The sequence below is a fragment of the Bicyclus anynana genome, chromosome 17 (genome assembly GCF_947172395.1).
Source record: "Bicyclus anynana chromosome 17, ilBicAnyn1.1, whole genome shotgun sequence".
In the NCBI taxonomy this organism is placed as follows: domain Eukaryota; kingdom Metazoa; phylum Arthropoda; class Insecta; order Lepidoptera; family Nymphalidae; genus Bicyclus; species Bicyclus anynana.
This window is the reverse complement of record NC_069099.1, coordinates 13,420,752-13,444,175: the sequence shown is the minus strand read 5'-3', so window position 1 is coordinate 13,444,175 and position 23,424 is coordinate 13,420,752. Positions and strand designations below refer to the sequence as shown.

Sequence of the window (23,424 nt, the reverse complement as noted above, 5' to 3'; positions counted from 1 at the left end):
CATTTCTGACGGGACCACATGAAACAACACTGTCTGCAAAATCTAAATGGCTTGAATTAATACATCACCGGCTTAGCACCGCCTTCATACTGATCAGCAGGTAGAACATATTATGATGTTATTTTTCGCTTTTTAGTTTACTGGTTACGTTTTTTGGTTTTGAAGTCGGTTGTATTTTTTTTTTATTAAAATTTTTATTATTAAAGTAAAGTTCTTAAACGCACAACTCGACATTATTTACATAATATGTATATTTAGGTATTATTTGTTTAAATTAAATAACTTTCGTTGCTTTCGTATTCAGACTCAATGAAATTCGGTCAATTAGCCGCTTTTGTTCGCCTTACTTTTGACGCGCTAGTGACATATCTCTATTATAAAATCTTTGGGTAGATCAATGATCTATACTAATATTATAAAGCTGAAGAGTTTGTTTGATTGATTGAACGCACTAATCTCAGGAACTACTGGTCCGATTTGAAAAATTATTTCTGCATTAGATAGCACATTTATTGAGGAAGGCATACATATATTATCCCTGTATTCATACGGGAAAGCGAACCACGCGGGTAAAACCGCGCAGCGTCAGGTAGTATTAAATACTGTTAGATGTGTAAGGTACTAGCGCATGAAAAATCAGGCGCTCAAAAGAGGAAATTTATATACAACTCAATGTTAATTGTGGTCAACAAGTAACGTTAATTATGACAAAATTGTCCATGTGTGCACTCAGTGTTGTAGCCTATTATTCGGATCGGATCACTTTTTGCGGTGATTTCGTGGGGACGTAACCCATCTATAGTATAAAATTATCATTGGGATAGATAACAAAAACAAATGTGCAAAACGATTTGTTACGTTAGTTTGAATTTACAGTGAAATTGAATTTTAAGCTGTTTACTTAACTTGCCAAAGCAAAGCATTTTCACACGCGTAGTTCCCGTTCCCGTGAGAATACGGCGATAAAATATAGCCTATGACACTCACAAACAACGTGGCTTTCTAGTGGTAAAAGAGTTTTCAAAATCGGTTCGCAGATCAAGATGAGTTGATAGATTATCACCTTTCCGAATAGAACAATTATAGTAGGTATTTATCGAAAATGTTTAGAAGCGAGGGCGGCATAGATCAAAGGGCATGCGTTTCATGTGTTGTAGTTATAGGTATGAATCCTATACTTAGGATTATACATATTTTGCGAATTAAATTATGTTACCTATGTGTGTGTGTTCTACTGCAGTCACACAATGTAGTGTAATTTTAAAATTAGAACACAAAAATCAGGACACCTGTACAGGTGTTCCAAGTGTTATCTATAGGTACTTATTTATTTATTTATCGTTTTTTTTAAATTGATATATAAAAATAAGAGTTCCTACCTAATATATTTTTGAAATAATAATGATGACATATTGAATTAGGAATAGAAATGGCAAAATAAAAATGAAAAAATAAATAATGCAAGGTAGTTCAACTTACCGGCGCAGCCACTTAAACACGCCCATTTCTTGCGTAGAAGCCACTTTATAAATCAAAATAAAATACCTAAATTCTAAACTAATTGCACATCCAAATTCCAACCCGAATACACGGCACTCAATGATTTGACCATATAAAAAACTTTTCCGAACTGAAAGTCCCTCACAGCAGGCGGAACATTACCGGCGAAATAGCGAATTAAAGTTCGATTTATAAAAAAACATCTAGCAACAATGACTGCCGATATGTACGGTCGGAGTCAGACAAAACATCACGATTCACGAACACTACGCCAATCGCAATGAGTTGAATTTGGTTTTTTGTACAAATTACTTTTCGTCGCGCTCCGGTGATCTACTTCACCGCCGTCCACGCTGTATGAACTTCGTAGTTCGGCGTTGGTTCGGCGCCGCGCGCGTCCAACAGCCTACCAGACGACCGCAGTCGACAACACTCGTTCACTAATTACGATTTAGTTTTACGAATTTACGAGTCGCCACTCGACGACGTCAATTCAATTTCCGCATCGATTGTAATTTTATTGATAATAATAAAAAAGCGAGGTAGTTTCATTTAAACTTTCTTGAAAATGTTTTGTTTGTTTACCTTTTTGACGTTTCAGTTAATGACCGGCTTCGCAGCGCTTTGTATTCGTATAGGAATTTCTTCATTATTTTGCTATGTCATCATTATTTTAAAACAATTATGTATACAAAAATACAATGTAAAATGTAAATCACTTTTATACTTATAAACAAATTAAGTAAAATAGAAATGCGAAAATATTTTAAAATTATTAATTATTTGTCTAATGAATGAACGAATCAAATATTACACTAAAAGTCAAAATATATCCGTATGCCCAAGTAAAACAAAGTTTTAAATTTTAAATAAAGTTTTGAGAAAGAAGTTTCAAATTTAAATAATCTATAAAAACCATTTTATTTTAAATTCTACTTTATTGCAATTTTTAATACTATTACCGAGACTTTAATCTATGAACAATCAATTACTTTGATTTTGATTCATTCCTTTAGATTTCCGACTTCCGGGCAAGGCTAGGGTCCAGTACGTTCAATACTTCAGTTAGGATAACCATAATTCAATTAAATTCAGAGATAATATCGATTGCATATAATATCGATAAATACTTTATTTTTATTAAATAATTTGCTTCGATATTTGTATGATTGACAGAAACGGCATAGATAGCCATAAACCTTAAAAAAAGGTCGGGTGCGAGTCAGACTCGCCCACCGAAGGTTCCGTACTTATATGTACAACTCACCATAATATCTTTTTTTGCTAATTTGCTTCACGTAAGTTTACGATTTTTGATAACGTATAAAAATTAAATAATCTTTTGTTTGTTCTAGTCTGACATAATATTATATTTGATATTTTAAGAAAAGTTATATTCATGGCTTCGCTTGAAATACTTTAAATTGAATGTATCCAAATATATTTTAGCAACTGGCGACATAGTTCCTCATAGTGTCAGTTTGTTGTCAAAATTATTTGAATTTGGAATTGTTTGTTGTTGTTTACATCGCTTGTTGGCATTTTATTACTTTTATCAATTTTTTAGAACAAATTGTTGATGGATGAATTAAGAGGACCCACAATACAAATAGTCCTTAACGTTAAAGAAGGTGAATGAGTATTTCAGTTGTTGATTAAGACGGACTTGAGCTGTTAATTGTTTTTATAACACAATCTTTTTCAGGACTTGGTTTTGGCTTTCTAAAGAGTCCCTTTGTTGTAAGTGGCTCTTTAAATGGGTACTTGTTAGAAACGGATCCCGTAGTGCCATCTCATGCACCTGTATTTGATGCTGAACTGGTTTGGGAAGCAGATAAAAGAAGATTTAGGAGGTATGATATATAGAACTAAAAGTTAAAAGTTTCTACTTAGAGTTTTAAAGTGTAACTAAAATCACACTACGCTTCTTTTACTTTACTACACTCTATTTAAGTAAGTTTATAAAAAATATAAATAAATATTATTATAACATCTCACTTATATTTTATATGCAAAAGTTTGTTACATGGATGTATGGATGCTTGTTAACCTTTTTATTCAAAAACTACTGAATGGATTTAGTTGAAATTAGGAATGGAGTCGGATTATACTCTGGACTACTTAAATCTCACACAGAATTACGCAAACTTCCGCTTTGGCCCCTTAATTATTTCTTTTTTATTATAATTTTAATTATCTTATTGTTTTCACAGTTTGCGAGTGCAGAATGTGCCAGTTAAAATAGAAGTCTATATGACTGGCACACAAGAGAGGAAAATTAAGATTGGCTATTTGTTACTAAGTCTTCTCAGTGCACAGCCGTGCCCATCAAATAAGGTTGTAGATGTAAGTTATTTAACCTTTTTCTATAATTAGTTTATGTAAAACGGCCAAACCTTAGTAGCAAAGTGTGGAAAAGGCCCAGGAAAAGAATAAGAAACTGTTATATCTTAACAAAACGTCAGGATTTTTATGCAGCTCCAGACAGCAATACTGAATCTACAATACTTACTTTACTTTTTTAAAAAAGGCCCTTATTTTGGACAAATTGTTTAAATATTCCAGTAATACATAAGCATAATGGATTGGATTGCATATATTCTTATTTGAAGCATTGGGATACATATCATAAAGGCAAAAATATACCCAGGGTAATAGCAACAGACTTGTATTGGAGAAGGAATTTTTCATTTGATACAATAGTGCTTACCCTAGTTAAAACCTTGTGTATGCCACTCAGATTGCAACATACCAAGTTGCAAAGCTATTGGGATATGTTTTAATTTACTGCAAACACAATAATAACCTAACAAAAAAAATCCTCTTCAGTAGGTTGAATACTGTGTCCAGTAAGTGTAGCATGCATGAACAATTCAAGAACAATTCAATGTCTCATGAAAAGAGAGATGATATATTTTCAAGTAATAGTGACAAAATCGAAAATATAGCTCTTTCTTCTGGTGCAATGGGATAAAAGAGAATGAGCTATTATGTAAAACAATTGTAGACACTCATGGCACACAGCCTATTCCAACAGAGCTCAATTGATTAAGAACTTTCTAAGACATGCAAAAGTAAACTTAACATTTATAGATAGATTAACATTTGTATTAAAAAAAAATATCATTTGAAATTTTCAGATTAAACATAGCTGGCACAAATTGCTTGGAGTAAAGTCAGAGGGGAAATGCTGTCATCCACAGCTTCTAATGAGCCTCTCCGTAGAAGACAGACTCAGTACGCCCACTCCTGTATGTATTCTCCTTGGCCTCTCTAGAAGTGCAGCTAGTTCTATATTAGAACGAGTATCCAAAGCTGCTCTAATAGGATCTTACCAAATTTGGTTAGGCAGGGAAAACAACACGAGCAGAGAACGGAGAGTGTTTATAGATCATCAAGGAATTCCTTAACCCTACATCCTGTAGTCACAAGCTCAGGACGATGCTCGATGGACGCACTCTATAGCCGTGATAGCCCAGTGGATATGACCTCTGCCTCCGATTCCGGAGGGTGTGGGTTCGAATCCGGCCCGGGGCATGCACCTCCAACTTTTCAGTTGTGTGCATTTTAAGAAATTAAATATCACGTGTCTCAATCGGTGAAGGAAAACATCGTGAGGAAACCTGCACGTCTGTACTTACTTTAATTGTAGTGTTGTTAACTTCTGATATACCTACATACACATTTCTTACATGATTTCAGAGAAATGAGCTACGCATATTCCACAGCAATGAAGTTGCATTGCCGTCTGTCCGGTCGAATAAAAGCGCGCCAACACCAGCTACTCGTTCTATGCTATTGACTTTAAGTAAGTATTTATAATCTGTTTTGCATTATTTTGATCATGATTTTCGTTGTTACTGTCGCCAACGTCCATACCATGTTGAATACACCGGTTCTCGTCCGATCACCGAAGTTAAGCAACATCGGGCGCGGTCAGTACTTGGATGGGTGACCGCCTGGGAACACCGCGTGATGTTGGCTTTTTGCGGATTTTTGTTATTAATTTGATACGGTAATATGATATAGCTCTCTATCACAACGAATTACAAATTACTTTCATGTCCCTGCATTTCCTTTCTTTTATTTGGAAAATTTACTTTACAACTGCTTTTTGCTGCTGTCATCTGGTGCTCCGTTCGTAAACTACCAGCGCACGTAACGTTCACGCGTGTGACGCGTAGTGAGCGTGCGTGCCCACGTGTCAGTTCCAGCAGCCGCCGCGAGGTGTCGCTGCTCGGCGCGGGCGCGCAGTTGTCTCGCACTGCGGAGAGTCCGCCGCGCGCAACGACCACCGCGCTCTCGGCGTGTCTAAGCATACTTACCTGGCGTAGGGGACACCGTGATCAAGAAGGCGGTTCCCCCAGAGCGAGGCCCTTCCATTGCACTGCGGCTGGGTTGACCTCTGCGATTACCCCTAATGTGGATAACTCGGACGCGTAATTTTTGGTAGTGGGGACTGCGTACGCGCCGTCCCCCCCGGAAAATATAAGCAAATCAAATGTGGTGGAAAATGCATTAATGCATTGCAAAAGTGCATTTAAATGTTTAATTCAGTGACCAAGAAAATAAAACTTTGCTTATAATTGTCAATCAATAGCAATACTAAATACTTAAATAAAATAATGCGTATTGCGTACAATAACAGATCAAACCTCCAATTATTATAATTGGTCATGATCAATGGTCATAATGAATATTTTTTTAATTTAGTCCAATCCTTCTGGCTTCGATATACTCCTGACCCTGAGAAAATAATGAATTACTTTCCTTTTAGATGAGTACTTAGCTGAAAGCAGGAAGACTGTATCATCAGTAGAACTTCAACCCAAGTTGCTCTGTGACGAAGGTCTCATACAAATAGGCAGTGGAAACCATCTGTTTGTACTAGGCTTGATGATAGGCGCCGTGGATAACTTAGATCTAGTAAGTAAAAGTCCTTTTAATTTTGTTGAATAGAAAACTGGAAAACTTGGCGCATATTTAACTATATTAATAATAATAATAAGAAGAAGAAATACTTTATTGCTGACAAAAATACATAAAAATAATGGAAAATTTAAAAATGAGAATTAGCATGCAACGGTGGCCTTATTGCTATGAACAATCTCCACCAGGCAACCCCTGATAAGGGGATTTGCGAAGAAAAAGCAGCAGGGTATTTAAAAATTTAATTTTAAGTTTTCGACTAATTATTATCACCATTATCTTATAATGTTGTATAATTAACAATATACTACATTATAAGATAATAGTGTACCTGACCTTTCGAAAGTGCTTGTAAACTAAGCCTAATCGAAATAAATGAATATTGACTAATAGTGGGGTTTAAGAGTAGAGACGAACGGAAGGGAGTGGCTATATACAGGCAATAGACTTCAAAACTACTAGATCGATTTTAAAAATTCTTTCACCAATGCAAAGCATATCTCGATATTTTTACAGGAAATAGCCACGAATTACTTTAAACAGTAATTTGAAGTAAATTTAAATACTAATTACATGTGTACCTGACCTATCGATTTACAGTAATAACTCGTAAGAGTTAACTTGACACCTAGCTAGCAACAAACTCAGTACAAACATCATTCGAGCCAGGTGACTGGTCTATCCGCACAAGCTGTATGTAGCTGCCACAGAGCTGTATATATAAATATAACTTTTTATTTACTTCAGTTGCTGCCAGCAGATGCTAAAAACAAGGAAATCAATAACTGCTACGTCACTTACTCTGTGTTTACGCATAATATCAATACGGACAGGTAAGATTATTTGCTTCAGTTTTTCGTCGTTTATATATAAATTTTAAGCAATATCAAAATAGCTTGGATTTACGATAACTATTTAACTTCACGTCTGACTTGGCCTCTCCTTGTTTATTATATTGGTAAAACCCTTCTTGCAAAATTAGATGCAAAATTCATAAAGACATAGAAGCTTTGGTTTGGACAAAAAAAAAACACAACACACCTGGCTGACCCTTCAACTATATTCAGGGCTTACAACAGTTTTAGGTTGAGATTGAAGGAGCCATTGAAACTCTACAAATACCTTTGAGTACCTAAAACGCATTTCCTGGCAAAGTCTCAGGTCGAATTACTTCCGTCACTCCCAAAAGATGAGTTCAAGGCTTTATTTCATACACAATTTATGGCAGGCACAGGCCAATAGAGCTGGATGGGTTGCAAGTAAGAATAAGGGAGACCGAGACATAGTAAAATCCTTTTTACAACAAAACGAAAATGACAGCTACAAGGTTGCTACAAACACGCAATGAATTTACAAATCCAATAGACCAGGGGCAGGTTAGACCCCTACCCTACTCACTTCTTCATACTAGAGTACTTCAATTTATACGTGAAGCTATAAGCCTTTCAGTAGCCAGTTAAATTTTCAATAAACTATCCACCTATATTATTATTACCACTTAAGTACAAGTGAGGATTCTGCTTGTTCCGTCAACTATTACTATAAAAAAAACGTAAACCTTTGCAGGGTAAACGCAACATCAGTCAACAATGGCAGCATAGCGCACTTCAATCAACGCACGTCTCTACGACTTCGGACGAGCCTGGCCAGTTTGAGCCGGTACTTTGCTGAGTGTCCGCACCTCGTCACCAGAGTGTGCGTCGGAGACACAGATGTGGGTAAGCTCTATGACTTCCAACGAGCCTTTCGGTATTTTGCAGTCACATAACACAAATAAGGATTACAGTCTGTGTGTCAAATGTTATCGGACATAGATATATATTATTGTCTGGAATAGCACAAAGGCTACTTTTGTTCTTTACATTGCCATGGGGACAAGATCAACGACAGGGGATTTAGTAGAACTTTTTGTGTCAGACTGAGTAACTGAGGTTATTCCTGCCATCTAGCAGCAATACTGTGTTTACAGACTGGGGTACAGCTAATTAATTATTTATCCATAATTTCAGGTATATGCAGCCTTGATCTTCGAAAGCTAGTACCAACGGAAGATGTGGAGAAGTTTGTGGCAAGTTTCTGCAACGAAGGCAGCGCGCTGTGCATACAAGAGCGCTGTTATTTACTGCGCTGTGACGACGCGCCGCAGGAGGGGGGCCGGCGAGCGTTCGTGGACGTCGAGCTCAGTCTCAAGTATAGCGGCGTGGGCAGCAATGTGCCGGTCAGTTTGTGCAACGAGGGCAGCTCTACATACAGGAGCGCTGTCACTTACTCCGCTGTGACGACGCGCCGCAGGAGGGGGGCCGGCGAGCGTTCGTGGACGTCGAGCTCAGTCTCAAGTATAGCGGCGTGGGCAGCAATGTGCCGGTCAGTTTGTGCAACGAGGGCAGCTCTACATACAGGAGCGCTGTCACTTACTGCGCTGTGACGACGCGCCGCAGGAGGGGGGCCGGCGAGCGTTCGTGGACGTCGAGCTCAGTCTCAAGTATAGCGGCGTGGGCAGCAATGTGCCGGTCAGTTTGTGCAACGAGGGCAGCTCTACATACAGGAGCGCTGTCACTTACTGCGCACTGACTTGGACATTAGTCTGAAATGTAAAGAGGTCTAATTGGATACTCTTGGACATAAAAGGAAGATACAGGAAAAGTCACTTTGTCTTGGAACCTGTTTCAGTATCCAGTGTCTCTACCATAATTATACCATAATTTTGAATGGGCTAGCGGTACAAAGTGTTCAGATATCCCTCCCACACCTCCCATAGTGGATTACCAGGAATTTAAGAGTATGAGGGAATGAGACAGATGGTTTCACCTTTTTATATATCACCACTATTTATACTAATATTATAAAGAGGTAAAGTTTGTGGTGCAATTCGCGTGTCTACCATAAGCTTTGAATGTCGCTAGCGGTACAAAGTGTTCATATATCCCTCCCAGACCTCACATAGTCGATTACCAGGAATTAGGATTCAGTATGAGGGAAACAGGTGGTTTCGCGTTTTTATTTATCACCACTATTTATACTAATATTATAAAGAGGTAAAGTTTGTGGTGTTGTAAGGGGTAATCTCTGGATCGACTGAACCGATTTAAAAATTCTTGTACTTTGTGAGTGTGATATGCTATATTTTCTTAAAGAACCGGAAATAATGTGGGTGAAGTCATAGAGCGCCCGCTAGTTATTAGCATATCTACTATATAAAAATAAGTCGGGTTTTCCTTCCTGACGCTATAACTCCAGAACGCACGAACCGATTTCCACGGTTTTGCATTCGTTGGAAAGGTCTCGTTCTCCGTGAGGTTTACAGCAAAGAAAATTCAGGAAAAATTTCAACGTAGGGTAGGGGTAGGGTAGGGATAGGGTAGGGGTAGGGTAGGGATAGGGTAGGGGTAGGGTAGGGACAGGGTAGGAGTAGGGTAGAGGTAGGGTAGGGGTAGTTGAAAGTTTACATCGAATTTCACGCGGATGAAGTCGCGGGTGTCCGCTAGTTATTAATATTTGTTTTCTAATATACTTTCAGAAGCCACCACCGCTGCTGACAGCAAGAAGTGCTAGCCAGCTAGAGAGTGGGCGGAAAAAGGAAGAAGTGGAGAAAGGGGGGATCCTGGACTTTAGGAGCGGGAGCTGCACCACCCTGGACCAGGATGTGGGGGGAGTGGCCTACACTAACATGGCGCCCGGTAACACGGCCAGGTTGATTACCAGTACATTACATACGCTATAATTACTAGTATGTTTATTATAGTTGTTGGTTTGCTCATAAACGTCGTCATCAACCCATATTTGGCTCAATGCTGAGCTCGAGTTTCCTCTCAGAATGAGAGGGGTTAGGCCAATAGTCCACCACGCTGGCCCAATGTGGATTGGCAGACTTCACACACGCAGAGAATTGAGATAATTTTCTGGTATGCAGGTTTCCTCACGATGTTTTCCTTCACCGTTTGAGACACGTGATATTTAATTTCTTTTTTTTTTTTTTTATTCTTTACAAGTTAGCCCTTGACTACAATCTCACCTGATGGTAACACACAATGCACTGCACACAACTGAAAAGTTGAAAATGCATGCCCCAGACCGGTATCGAACGCACACCCTCCGGAATCGGAGGCAGAGGTCATATCCACTGGGCTATCACGGCTCTTTGCTGATAATAATATGGTAAAAAAAAATGGTATTGCTATAAGGCTCATGCTATTTCTTTTGTCAGCACATAAACTTAGTCACAAACTAAAATACCTAAAATAACGCATATACATATTTTCCATTGTTATGAAAATTCAAATAGGGTAAAAAAAATCGTTGTTTAGAGTAAGAAAAACTAAAGAATGTTCAAAATGCCAGTTTAAAAGAACACCAAAAGAACGAACAGCAAAAAATGAACTCCAGTTAAAAAAACGCTTTACCTAAAACAAATAAAACACTAAAGTTAAAAAAAACGATAATATTAACCGACTTCAAAAAATGAAGGAAGTACTCTATTCAACGCGTATGTTTTTTTTTGTTCTTTTTTAATGTTTGTTACCTCATAACTTCGTAATTTGTTAACTAATTTTGAAAATTATATTTTTGTTTGACAAAGTATAATTCCAGGTTGGTCCCATTTACTTTTCACGAAAATCTGTTTAGTAATTTTGTGTTTAAATCAAAATAACTGATATACGTCTATACGTCTATCTGTCTGTCGTATATACGTCTTTGAAGTCGATTAAAATGTTTTTGTATGTTAAAAAGATTGTGTAACGAAAATATAAATTTGGCATGAAAAAGAATATTATTAATTACTGAAATAATATAAAAGAAAGGTTGGGTAATTCTTGTGTAAAAACCCTAAAACCAACAAATTGAGAATCAATTTGTTGAATAATTCCACTTTCCAGATACAAAAACGCATCGGGCGACGTTTACCTCCAAACTAATGAACTAACGGAACTTATAAAGAAAATGTGCGATTCTTTCGCTCAAAGTCAAGAGCGATTGTTGTCGGCGCGACCAAAGGTGACCAGCGACCAGCAGGTGCAGTGCGACCCGACGTTGGACGCAGTGGATGGAGATAACGATAATGTGGAAAGGTGAGATTCAGTAACCAGTGCTAGGAGCGGCTGTTGACTCGACCCAAGGCGACCAGCGACCAGCACGTGCAGTGCGACGCGACGTTGGACGCAGTGGACGGAGATAACGATAATGTGGAAAGATAGATTCAGTAACAAGTGCTAGGAGCGGCTGTTGACTCGACCCAAGGCGACCAGCGACCAGCAGGTGCAGTGCGACCCGACGCTGGACGCAGTGGACGGAGTTTGCCGTTGGACGATATTTCTCTTTTTTTGGTCGCATGTTAGCTAGAAATAATGATAAGCTTCTATGTTTTTAATCAATTTTTTACTATACAATCTATGACAAAGATTAATCACGGGAGGAAAATAAACGCTGAAAAATGAACGTTATTTACACAAAAAAATCAATTAACAAAAATGTATACAGTCATCATTTTCCCTTATTGCACTCTAATTGGAAGCGGTAAAACAAGATCTATATAAATTTTGCCACAAATATTTTAAATTACAAATACAACATTAGTAAAAAAAAAAATAGAGACGGGATAGCCCAGTGGATATGTCCTCTGCCTCCGACTCCGGAGGGCGTAGGTTCGAATCCGGCCCGGGGCATGCACCTCCAACTTTTCAGTTGTGTGTATTTTAAGAAATTAAATATCACGTGTCTCAAACGGTGAAGGAAAACATCGCGAGGAAACCTGCACATCAGATAATTTTCTTAATTCTCTGCGTGTGTGAAGTCTGCCAATCCGCATTGGGCCAGTGTGGTGGACTATTGGCCTAACCCCTCTCATTCTGAGAGGAGACTCGAGCTCAGCAGTGAGCCGAATATGGGTTGATAATGATGATGATGATGAAAAAAATTAAGGCCTCAAATCTGTTTATTTAATGTTTTTCAGGGAGCCTGACAAATTGTCAAGAAGCAAAAGCGACACACATATTAAACATGATGAAAATGGTATGAACCTATTTTTATTTCACAAGTTCTTTCGCAACAAGTTTTTGGCGGTCTCTGTGGCGTCCTTGGTGTCCGTCCGTGGTGTCCTTTTATAATTATACTAGCGGACCCGCTCAAGCTTCGCTTTGACTTATTAATTTATTTATTTGCACTTCTTCCCTATCCCTACCTTACACTACCCTACTCCTACCCCTATCCTTACCCTACCTCTACTCTATCTCTACCCTGCCCTACAACTACCCTACCCCTACCCTATACCTATACCATAAACCTACCCTACCACCCTACCCTACCCTACAAAAAAAAAGTATTCTATGTCCTTCTCCTGGCTCTAAACTACCTCCCTGCCAATTTTCAGCTAAATCGGTTCAGCCGTTCTTGAGTTATAACTGGAGTAACTAACACGACTTTCTTTTATATATATAGAGACAAATAATTAGCAATAAATTAAAATTGCGACTATAATTTGAGATTTAAACTATCCTATCTCTCAAGTTGGATCGAACTGCACATGGTGTGCGAATTTTATTATAATCGGTTAAGTGGTTTAGGAGTCCATCGAGGACAAACATTGTGACACGAGATTTATATATATTAAAATAAAGTGTCCTGTTACATGTCATGTAAGCTAAAATTACTATGACAACATTCCAGGAAAAAGAATGGCTGTCCTATTAAAGACAAAATAGTATTTTATTTTTATTCATTTTTATTGACAGTGTTTACGTGATATCTTATAAATGAAAGTAACATTTATAATTTAAAAAATGAATTATAATCATGAAAAACGATTTACTCAGTTCACCGATACAGCTTTTGCCCATTGTCCCTTAGCAGTAATAACAGTCAAAGGAAGGCAAAAATACATCAATCATAAATTGTTATAATCTTTTGTTTTTATTTGGATAGGCTAAGAAAATGTATTTATTTTTCCAGACAACTCAAGACCAACACTGTCAATCGATCGGGAATCCTTAATGCAAAAATACGTCGGTGAATTGGAAGACTGGAAGGAAAGACAACAACAGTTATTTAAACTGCAAGTATGTGAATAATATTATAATTTGATTAAAGGTATTTTAGACCTTACTTGTAAGAAAGATTAGATATAACCCTTCTTGCAAAAAATAGAGTTATTCTATAGTATAGAATCTATACGGTATTATAATGTGTTTTCTAATCAAAATTTTTGGCGTGATTGTCGCCAACGTCCATACCATGTTGAATACACCGGTTCTCGTCCGATCACCGAAGTTAAGCAACATCGGGCGCGGTCAGTACTTGGATGGGTGACCGCCTGGGAACACTGCGTGATGTTGGCTTTTTGCTGATTTTCGTTATTAATTTGTTAAGGTTTTAAAATATAGCTTTATATCACAACGAAGTACAAATTACTTTCATGCCCCTGCATTTCCTTTGTTATTTAATAAAAATAAATAATCATAATTTATTTATTAGCGTTAAACATGGTTATACAAATAAATATATAACATTTTTAAGAATTTAGTGACAATGGAACAATAAGAATGTACTTCAAAATCTACAAAAGAGAATGCTATGTCATAATTTTTTAAATGTCAATTATTACAATTAGTCAAATTTTAGTTGGAAATAGTCTTTACAGTTATAAATGTTTGCATTCATTTATTTATTAAAAATATAATTTCTGAATTCATTAAATGACCTTTTCGAGTAAATAGTTAAAAAAAAATACCGCCATACAATAGATATTAGTTTTTATAAGCATCTAATATTTATATTCCACTAGCGTATTTTTTAAGGCGTAAAATACTGCCCGTGCCTCTCTCTGTTACATTATTCTAAGTTATGTGCATTTTAAGGAATTAAATACCACGTGCTTCAAACGGTGAAGGAAAAACAGGAGGAAACCTGCATATCTGAGAATTTTCTTAATTCACTGCGTGTGTGAAGTCTGCCAATCCGCATTAGGCCAGCGTGATGGAGTATTGGCCTAACCCCTCTGAGACTCGAGCTCAGCATTGAGCCGAATATGGGTTGATGATAACAATGATGATGATGAGTAGCATATATCATATGGGGGTAAAATATTGCCTTTGCCACTCCCTGATAATGTCCCTTTGTCATTGACTACAAACAACAATGCTGTATATACCTTTAAAAGATGGCTTCGTTTAGCACTAGAACTTTTTAAGTTTACCTATGTATAGATTATTATTAATGTTTCTTGTTGTCATTATTGGTATGTCAATTAATAAATAAATAAATAAATAGTCTTCCATTGGTGAATTTTTAGAATGGGTCTTGTTTCAATGCAAAGAAGCTATAAATTATTTCATCTTTATAAAATTAGTATAGATTGTATATTTTTTTTACATTCTCAGTTAAAACGCAAGGAAGATTACTATTTGGACCAGCTTGCCAACGAGTGGAACAAACGCAGAGCAGAGTTAGAGAGCAAATTGAGCAAAGGCGTGGAGCAATGTCGCAACCTGGCAGCCGACCTGAGTCGCGCCACCGAGGACTTCCGTCTGCGAGGATATAGGAACACTGAAAGGGAAAGAAAGGTACATTTTTTTTTTTTATTCTATACAAGTTAGCCCTTGATTACAATCTCACCTGATGGTAAGTGATGATGCAATCTAAGGTGAAAGCGGGCTAACTTGTTAGGAGGAGGATGAAAATCCACACCCCTATCGGTTTCTACACGACATCGTACCGGAACGCTAAATCGCTTGGCGGTACGTCTTTGTCGGTAGGGTGGTAACTAGCCACGGCCGAAGCCTCCCAACAGCCAAAATATTTTTTTTTTAAATACGGCTTTGCTATACAGGCGTGATGGCCCAGTGGATATGACCTCTGCTTTCGAATCCGGAGGGTGTGGGTTCTAATCCGATCTGGAGCATGCACCTCCAACTTTTCAGTTGTGTGCGTTTTAAGAAATTAAATATCACGTGTCTCAAACGGTGAAGAAAAACATCGTGAGGAAACCTGCATACCAGAGAATTTTCTTAATTCTCTGCGTGTGTGAAGTCTGTCAATCCACAGTGGACCAGCGTGGTGGACTATTAGTCTAACCCCTCTTATTCTGAGAGGAGACTCGAGCTCAGCAGTGAGCTGAATATGGGTTGATAACGATACATTTAGCCAGTCAAGTCAAGTAATCATTTTTAACCCCCGACGCAAAAAGAGGGGTGTTATAATTTTGACGTGTCTGTCAGTCTGTCTGTCTGTGGCACCATAGCTCCTGAACAGATGAAGCGATTTCAATTAAGTTTTTTTGTAAAGGTACTTACGGGCGAGTGTTCTTAGATATATTTGATGAAAATCGGTTGAGCCGACTTGATCGTGAGTGTTATTAATAACTAGCTGACGCCGCGCGGTTTCACCCGCGTAGTTCCCGTTCCCGTAGGAATACAGGGATAATATATAGCCTATAGCCTTCCTCGATAAATCGGCTATCTAACACTGAAAGAATTTTTCAAATCGGACCAGTAGTTCCTGAGATTAACGCGTTCAATCTAAGACATAAACAAACTCTTCAGCTTCAGAAAAGTACGTTTTTGAAACATAAACCTTGTAAAGCTTCTAGACGCAAAGAAGGCGTTAGAAGCGCACTACACAGCCAAGTACCAGGAGTTGAGGGAGGCGTCGCAGAAGATGGAAGACGACATGAACCACCAGCTCAAGATGAAGGACATGGCGCTAGAGGAGGTGCAGCTCAAGGTCCAGTCGCTGGAGAAACAGAACGCCGCACTTAAGGTAAGTGGTATGGTAGATTTACAAGACGGAGGTCCTGGGTTCGATCCCCGGGTGGGCCGATAGAGGTTTTCATAATTTGGTTCAGGTCTGACGAGCTTCGGCTGTGGCTAGTTACCACCCTACCGGCAATGGCGTACCGCCAAGCGATTTAGCGTTCCGGTACGATGTCGTGTAGTAACCGAAAGGGGTGTGGGTTTTCATCCTACTAAAAAGTTAGCCCGCTATCCGACTCTGCTAGTATGGAATCATTTTCTTCCAGACTGATATCAGTTTTTATTTATTTAGGCATTTTTGAATAATTATTTGCGATTTTGTATTTCGGCACGTTTGTCGCCAACGTCCATACCATGTTGAATACACCGGTTCTCGTCCGATCACCGAAGTTAAGCAACATCGGGCGCGGTCAGTACTTGGATGGGTGACCGCCTGGGAACACCGCGTGATGTTGGCTTTTTGGTGTGATAGTTTATATTTTTCTTTCTGTAATTTTTAAGGAATTTACAAATATTTTTTGCGACATGAAGCAACCATATAAATGTTATCTTTGGATTTCTAGTTGATAAAGGTTTATAGTATTTAATATTGATTTAGGGTACTCGTTTTCAGAATGATCTCAAGAATGTTGAGAAGGATGCAGAGAGCAAATATTCAGGCTTAACAAAAGATCAGACAGCGAGCCTTATACAGGAATTGGTAAGATATAATTAATTATCTAAATTAATTAGTGACTGCGGAAAAATAATGAAATTCATTTGTCATATTTCGACGGCTACTAAATACATCGCTTCGTAGTAGGATTGTATATAGTCAATTCTATCCCGGACGAGCTCACAAAATACTACTATTATAATATAATGCAAATGCAAGTAGGTAGATAATATATTTTATCTAATTTCGTGTCATAATATTCCAATTATGAAGTTAAAAAACCTATTTTAAAGGCATAGACTATTCACATGCACACTACGTTACAGGTAGTTCAGGTGACTTTTAATTTTATACTAATTAGTTTTAGGTGTCTATAATCTAAGCAGGCTCATACTGTGATTATGTATTTTGGGATGTTACTCGCCAACGTCCATACCATGTTGAATACACCGGTTCTCGTCCGATCACCGAAGTTAAGCAACATCGGGCGCGGTCAGTACTTGGATGGGTGACCGCCTGGGAACACCGCGTGATGTTGGCTTTTGCTAAGTTTAATATTTGTTTTTCTCATTATATTGTCATATTGGAGGCGCCAATGATATAAATAGTTCCTCTGTATTCCGCAACATGCCGATATTTAAATTTTTCTGGTTGGGAAAGAGAAATATTTTTTGTTCAATCCGATACCCTGAGTAGCTAAATTAATAAAAAAGTATAATCGGGTGAGGAGAACGGACGTTGAGAGGGAAAGCAGTTTTACCGCAGATAAGTGGACGTTTTTTACTGTCGGATTACTATTGCTAATTGCCATTTACTTCTGAGTGCTGACATCTGGAGCTTAGTTTGAAAACTAGTAACGCATCAACGTTCCTCACTAACGCACGTATTGTGAGCGTGCGTAACTGCATGCCCACATGTGACATCATTATTTTGGTTGTCTGATGATTGATTAGATAGAGGACATGCATATTCAAAATATGATTCCTAAAAAAATATTTAGTCTTGTACCTTGGCTTGGATGATATAATTGTATTCTGTCTATACTTTAAAGATATGTAAAATCTCAGACCAATTATTGCCTCGCTAGACGTTACTTTTCTGTCAAAGTATATGATCATCGATCTAATGCGATTATAAAAACTGTCTCTATAGAATCGATGTTAAATAGTTGTAATCGTGTTCGTCGGTTAATGAGCTTCGTACAAAATACCTTTTTGTGTAATTGATTGTTTAAAAAACGGGCAAAAACTTCTAGTTTAGTATAAGATATATACCAAATCTAAACTCGGTTTCTTCAGAAAATGACAGTCAATTTTGTTCGTGACTATGAGTGCGATACAGGTCCTTCTATAATTGGTCTGAGTGTAAAATAGATATTTGATACGGCATAGACAAGACAACTATTGAACACTATCGTTTGGTGCAGCGCTGCCTGGAGGAGAAGTTGGAGAGCGCGGCGGCGGCGAAGGCGTTCTTCAAAGAGCAGTGGGGGCGCGCCGTGCGGGAGCTTCACCGCGCCAAGCTCGGCCAGCGCGCGCGCATGCTCGCCGAGCTGCGCCAGCACCGCCGCACCATAGCCGACAACAAGTAATAGCACAGCTCATCATCGTCATCGTCATCGTCATCGTCATCGTCATCGTCATCGTCATCGTCATCATCATTATCAACTCATATTCGGCTCACTGCTGAGCTCGAGTCTCCTCTCAGAATGAGAGGGGTTAGCCCAATAGTCCACCACGCTGGCCTCATTCGGATTGGCAGGCTTTAACGTTTGGGACACGTGATATTTAATTTCCTAAAATGCACACAACTGAAAAGTTGGAGGTGCATGCCCCGGACCGGTTTCGAACCCACACCCTCCGGCTATCCACTGGGCTACCACGGCTCACTAGCACAGCTCAAACCTCAATATTCATAATAACGGTGTCAGGCGAGGGGTTGCCGCGATTAACATTATACCCAAGAAACTAAAAAATAATTGGTTCTATGTAAAGTCAGTTTGAGGGTGCTAACGTCATAAAAAAGAGCCTCCGTGGCGCAGTGGTATGCGCGGTGGATTTACAAACCGGAGGTCCTGGGTTCGATCCCCGGCTGGGCAGATTGAGATTTTCTTAATCGGTCCAGGTCTGGCTGGTGGGAGGCTTCGGCCGTGGCTAGTTACCACCCTACCGGCAATGGTGTACCGCCAAGCGATTTAGCGTTCCGGTACGATGCCGTGTAGAAACCGAAAGGGGTGTGGATTTTCATCCTCCTCCTAACAAGTTAGCCCGCTTCCATCTTAGACTGCATCATCACTTACTATCAGGTGAGATTGTAGTCAAGAGCTAACTTGTAAACAATAAAAAAAAAAAAATAAGGGAGATGAAAAAAAATCCCTCTCATTCTGAGTGGAGACTCGAGCTCAGCAGTGAGCCGTATGGGTTGATAACGACGAAAGTCAGTTTAAGGGTGCTAATCTCGTTTGTATGCCCGGCTCAGGCTGAATGGAATCATAGCCGAGATCCGGCATAAGAAATTATACTCTCATCTTTTTAATACTCTCATATTTGTATATGGTAGTTTCGACGACCTCCGTGGCGCAGTGGATTTACAAGAGGTCTTGGGTTCGATTCCCGGCTGGACCGATTGAGGTCTTCTTAATTGGTCGAGGTCTGGCTGCTGGAAGGCTAGTACCATCCTACCGATAAAGACGTACCGTCAAGCGATTTAGCGTTCCGGTACGATGTCGTGTAGAAACCGAAAGGAATTTTGATCTTCCTCGTAACAAGTTAGCCCGCTTCCATTTTAGATTGCATCATCACTTAGCATCAGGTGAGAATTGAGATTGTACTCGTAGTCATGGGCTAACTTGTAAAGAATAAAAAAAACATACATACAGCCGAACATAGAACCTCCTCCTTTTTGGTAGTCGGTTAAAAAAGAATATGAGCTGATAAATTTTTAGCTTTAATAAAATGGCGAAGGTCTGACAATTCAGGCCAAATAATATCTTGTCACGCATCTCAAGTTCATTTGAAGCATGAAATGTTTGTCTTTAAGTTGGAACACATGTATTTTTTTAAGATATTGTTAGAATTGTCTTGATAACCAAATTATTCTTAGATAGGTGAAATTAAAACTCGTCATTAGACTCGAGGTTAAAAAAGTATTTAACTTTTCTTTATTGTATTGTTTTGGTTGCAGTTTAGATCCCATAGATGAGTTAGACAAGAGGAACGACCAGAAAATGGACGTAAACAAGCTGAAGGATGACTTCTATATGGACATCATGACAAAAAATCCCATCGAGTCGCAGTCAATTATAAGTGAGTAACACACACAAAACTATCATAGATAATTTGTTTTTAAAAGTCAATCTATACACTTATATTAAAAAGAGGAAAGATTTGTTTGTTGGCTCTGAAACTACTGGACAGATTGGGAAAAAAATCACCATTAGAATCCTACTTAATCCTAATTATCCCTGATGAACATACGCATACTTTATTCCCGTATTCCCACTTGAACGGGAACTTCGTTGATGAAACCGTATGGCTAGTTAATAATAAACCTGCTTGTTTGATTCGATGGTTAGACTATGTGGCTTTGGAGCGTATAGTCCCGAGATTGACTCCTGGGTTAGACTTTGAAATATTAAGCGTTTTCTTTCTTTAGAAAAATTGTCAGTAGTCTGTATAGTAAGATTACTTTGACTATTTAAACTATGGACCTGTTTCACACCCAAATTCACCAACAAAAATGTCTGTCGTTTTTTGAGCGTCAAGATTTTGGCCGTTTTTTGTGCCATTCAACTACACAAACCGGCATTTATATGGAGCTCTTTACACGACGAAAACGATTACAACAATGAAACATCGAATCTATAGCAACAGTTTTTATAAACGCGTTAGATCATTGATTTTTGATCTTTGCCAGAGAGGTGACGGTTAGCGAGGCAGGTCCTGTTATTAATGGTCGAAGTGCGATTATTAATTCCAGTCAGTAAAATGACATTTCAGTGACGGTTTGTAAGTTGGTAGTGTTCCTACCTTTAATATAAAACTCACTTTCCCCACCTATTAAATAATTAAGGCTGATATTATGTTGACTTTTTTTTCATTTCAGGCAATGATGACGTCTTGGATCTTTATGAGGAATTAAGGTAAAAATTCGATGCAATCCGGAAGCAATAATAACTAATCGTAGATGGAGAAAGTAATAGACGCATTAATAGCATCCGTGGTATTCAAAACAGACAACAACTTACGTATGGTCTTTGTAATGAAATCGCTGTGGCCGTTTTTCAGACCTTAACTCTTAAGGTCTGTCTGATAAGATTGACAATAGACTAGTTGACACTTTTTTAAATTGTCTTATGTAGTTCATTAACGTCTATATATATTACTAAAACGCCTGTCGGCCATGACAGACTATATTTCAACTGTTTCATGACGTCATTACAATAAACCCCTTACAAATTGAGCGTTTAACAAAAATATTAGTTATCAATTAGTTCGACGTTAGTGTGTTAGTGACGTCACAAAATGGTCGACAGTATTTTTGACGTTAGGAAAATTTTAAAAAATACGTGATATTTAAATTAAGTTTTATAAGAAAACTTTTATTAATTGATAACGATATATTTCGGACCCTTATTCCATGTACTATACGAAATTGATTGTTTATACTAAATTTGATATGAGTCAACTACCCTATTGTTATTTCATAGTAAATTTTTATGCTTAGCTATGTTTTAAAAAAATAACGTAGTGGGCACAAAATTACTAATGTATATTTTATGGAAATATATTTCCGCTTGGAATTCAGTTTTTCACAAATCCCGCGGGAACCATGGATTTTTCCGGGATAAAATGCCTATGTGTTAATCCAGAGTAAAATCTATTTCCATTCCAAATTTCAGCCAAATCGCTTCAGTAGCCACAAAGGATTAACAAACATACACACACACGAACTTTCGCCTTTATATTATTAGTATGACTAAGCGTCCATTATAATGTGGTGTAAATTTCAGAATACCAAAAAAGGAGACGAGCGACAAATTGAGTGAACTCATATCGCAGAGAGACCAGCTCATACTGCAGGACTCGCCTGATGAAGACACGCTCAAACAACTCAACCACGAGATTAGGAGTATGCTCATTCACTGTGGGAACTGACCATGATTTTGTCTTCCATCAACTTAACTACGGAATTACGAGCATGTTTATTCACTGTGGGAACTGACATTGAATTTGTCTTACATCAACTTAACTACGGAACAAGAATCATGTTCATTCACTGTGTGAACTGACAATGAATGTTCCTTACATCAACTTAACTACGAAACTAGAAGCATGTTCATTCACTGTGGGAACTGAAAATGAATGTTCCTTATATTAACTTAACTACGGAACTAGAAGCATGTTCATTCACTGTGGGAACTGACAATGAATGTTCCTTACATTAACTTAACTACGGAACTAGAAGCATGTTCATTCACTGTGGGAACTGACAATGAATGTTCCTTACATTAACTTAACTACGGAACTAGAAGCATGTTCATTCACTGTGGGAACTAACAATGAATGTTCCTTACAATAACTTAACTACGGAACTAGAAGCATGTTCATTCACTGTGGTTCATTCACAATGAATGTTCCTTACATTAACTTAACTACGGAATTAGTAGCATGCTAAAAAAATAAATAAAAGATGTACGTAGTTCAAATTAGAGACAAAACATTTTCTTTGAACCTATTAATGAAAAACTTGTAAAGTTTGTTTGTGTACTTAAATGATATTTTTGAAACGATTGTGCCATTCTAGCTATTGTATTCAAAACATTTGTGATATACATAGAAATATGATACTATGAGATTAACTGTAAATTAATCTTGGTGATAAACATTAGGTACTGTGTTTTAGACATAGAATTATTTAGGTACTTGTACCGAATCGTAAATCTATGGTTTTAGAGGTTCAATTGTTAAGCTTCGGAAATGCATTAATATACATATTTAAATATTAAACTATATCAACAATATGGATATAACGCATTATTAAAATACTTGAATTAATATTTTTTGAAGAATTGTATTTTAATAGCAAGATCGATACTTATAATAAATGAATTAAAATTAAATTCTTTTTTTTATTAAAATGAATGATTACCAAAGGATTTATTGAAATGCATATTTTAAAGACAATAATATTTTGTCCAAATGATCTCTATCTGATCGATCGATGAGAAGAGTCTGCTAGCCAGACAGGTGATGGAAGGAAAACGCCATTTAAAGTACCGTACTAAGAGCAAGATGGTTCTTTATAGAAATCTATTTAAAGAAAAATTATAATGTATTTTCTCCTGCATCATTCCTCTATTATTGATTATAAGCATTTTATTGCATAGATGGTGATAGTTTTTGGCTAAATCGTTAAAACGAAGGCCTAGTTCTGACTACTTTAGTATTTTAGTCGAGTACGAACAATTTTTGAATTCACCCAAAAATTGTTCGTACTCGAGTACTGTAGTACAATACAATACATACAATACTATAGTAGTCTGTACGGCTTAAATATTTCTTTTCTAAAATATTTTGAAACGACTAGAACCCAAAGACC

General features: G+C 37.7%; 2 protein-coding genes and 5 non-coding genes across 7 annotated transcripts in view; 6 read left to right on the top strand and 1 right to left on the bottom strand.

Annotated features, from left to right (window-relative positions):
• LOC112046372 (uncharacterized) overlaps nt 1–2,244 on the bottom strand; it is a 65,409-nt gene extending 63,165 nt beyond the window's left edge. The window contains exon 1 of the mRNA XM_024083003.2: nt 2,086–2,244. Within this exon, the coding sequence (XP_023938771.2) occupies nt 2,086–2,150 (65 nt within the window). The 5' untranslated portion in view covers nt 2,151–2,244. The remainder of the gene's footprint in view (nt 1–2,085) is intronic.
• A 752-nt stretch (nt 2,245–2,996) lies between these two features.
• Nucleotides 2,997–22,945, top strand: LOC112046362 (centrosomal protein of 120 kDa). Its single transcript, XM_052886363.1, has 21 exons — nt 2,997–3,131; nt 3,206–3,353; nt 3,714–3,846; nt 4,641–4,751; nt 5,203–5,308; nt 6,278–6,426; nt 7,177–7,262; nt 7,996–8,147; nt 8,439–8,850; nt 9,564–9,576; nt 9,947–10,119; nt 11,304–11,495; nt 12,377–12,435; nt 13,372–13,478; nt 14,799–14,981; nt 16,000–16,176; nt 16,783–16,869; nt 18,251–18,411; nt 20,008–20,129; nt 20,929–20,965; nt 21,836–22,945. The coding sequence occupies exons 1-21, from the start codon at nt 3,080–3,082 to the stop codon at nt 21,978–21,980; spliced, it is 2,805 nt and encodes a 934-aa protein (XP_052742323.1). The 5' UTR covers nt 2,997–3,079; the 3' UTR covers nt 21,981–22,945.
• Nucleotides 5,366–5,484, top strand: LOC112046409 (5S ribosomal RNA). Its single transcript, XR_002886883.1, has one exon. It is a non-coding gene; the product is annotated as a 5S ribosomal RNA (ribosomal RNA).
• LOC128198930 (U1 spliceosomal RNA) lies at nt 5,818–5,979 on the top strand. The gene has a single exon (XR_008251628.1). It is a non-coding gene; the product is annotated as a U1 spliceosomal RNA (small nuclear RNA).
• On the top strand, nt 13,639–13,757 carry LOC112046384 (5S ribosomal RNA). The gene has a single exon (XR_002886861.2). It is a non-coding gene; the product is annotated as a 5S ribosomal RNA (ribosomal RNA).
• LOC112046397 (5S ribosomal RNA) lies at nt 16,509–16,627 on the top strand. The gene has a single exon (XR_002886873.2). It is a non-coding gene; the product is annotated as a 5S ribosomal RNA (ribosomal RNA).
• Nucleotides 17,247–17,365, top strand: LOC112046408 (5S ribosomal RNA). Its single transcript, XR_002886882.1, has one exon. It is a non-coding gene; the product is annotated as a 5S ribosomal RNA (ribosomal RNA).
• Nucleotides 22,946–23,424: the final 479 nt, after the last annotated feature.

What these genes read in the sequence shown, in the direction of transcription:
- LOC112046362 (XM_052886363.1), top strand. Translation starts at nt 3,080, where the DNA reads ATGGATGAATTAAGAGGACCCACAATACAAATAGTCCTTAACGTTAAA. An exon ending in AGTCCTTAACGTTAAAGAAG is followed by an intron (nt 3,132 to 3,205) that starts GTGAATGAGTAT and finishes AATCTTTTTCAG; the next exon opens with GACTTGGTTTTGGCTTTCTA. An exon ending in ACACTGAAAGGGAAAGAAAG is followed by an intron (nt 14,982 to 15,999) that starts GTACATTTTTTT and finishes AACCTTGTAAAG; the next exon opens with CTTCTAGACGCAAAGAAGGC.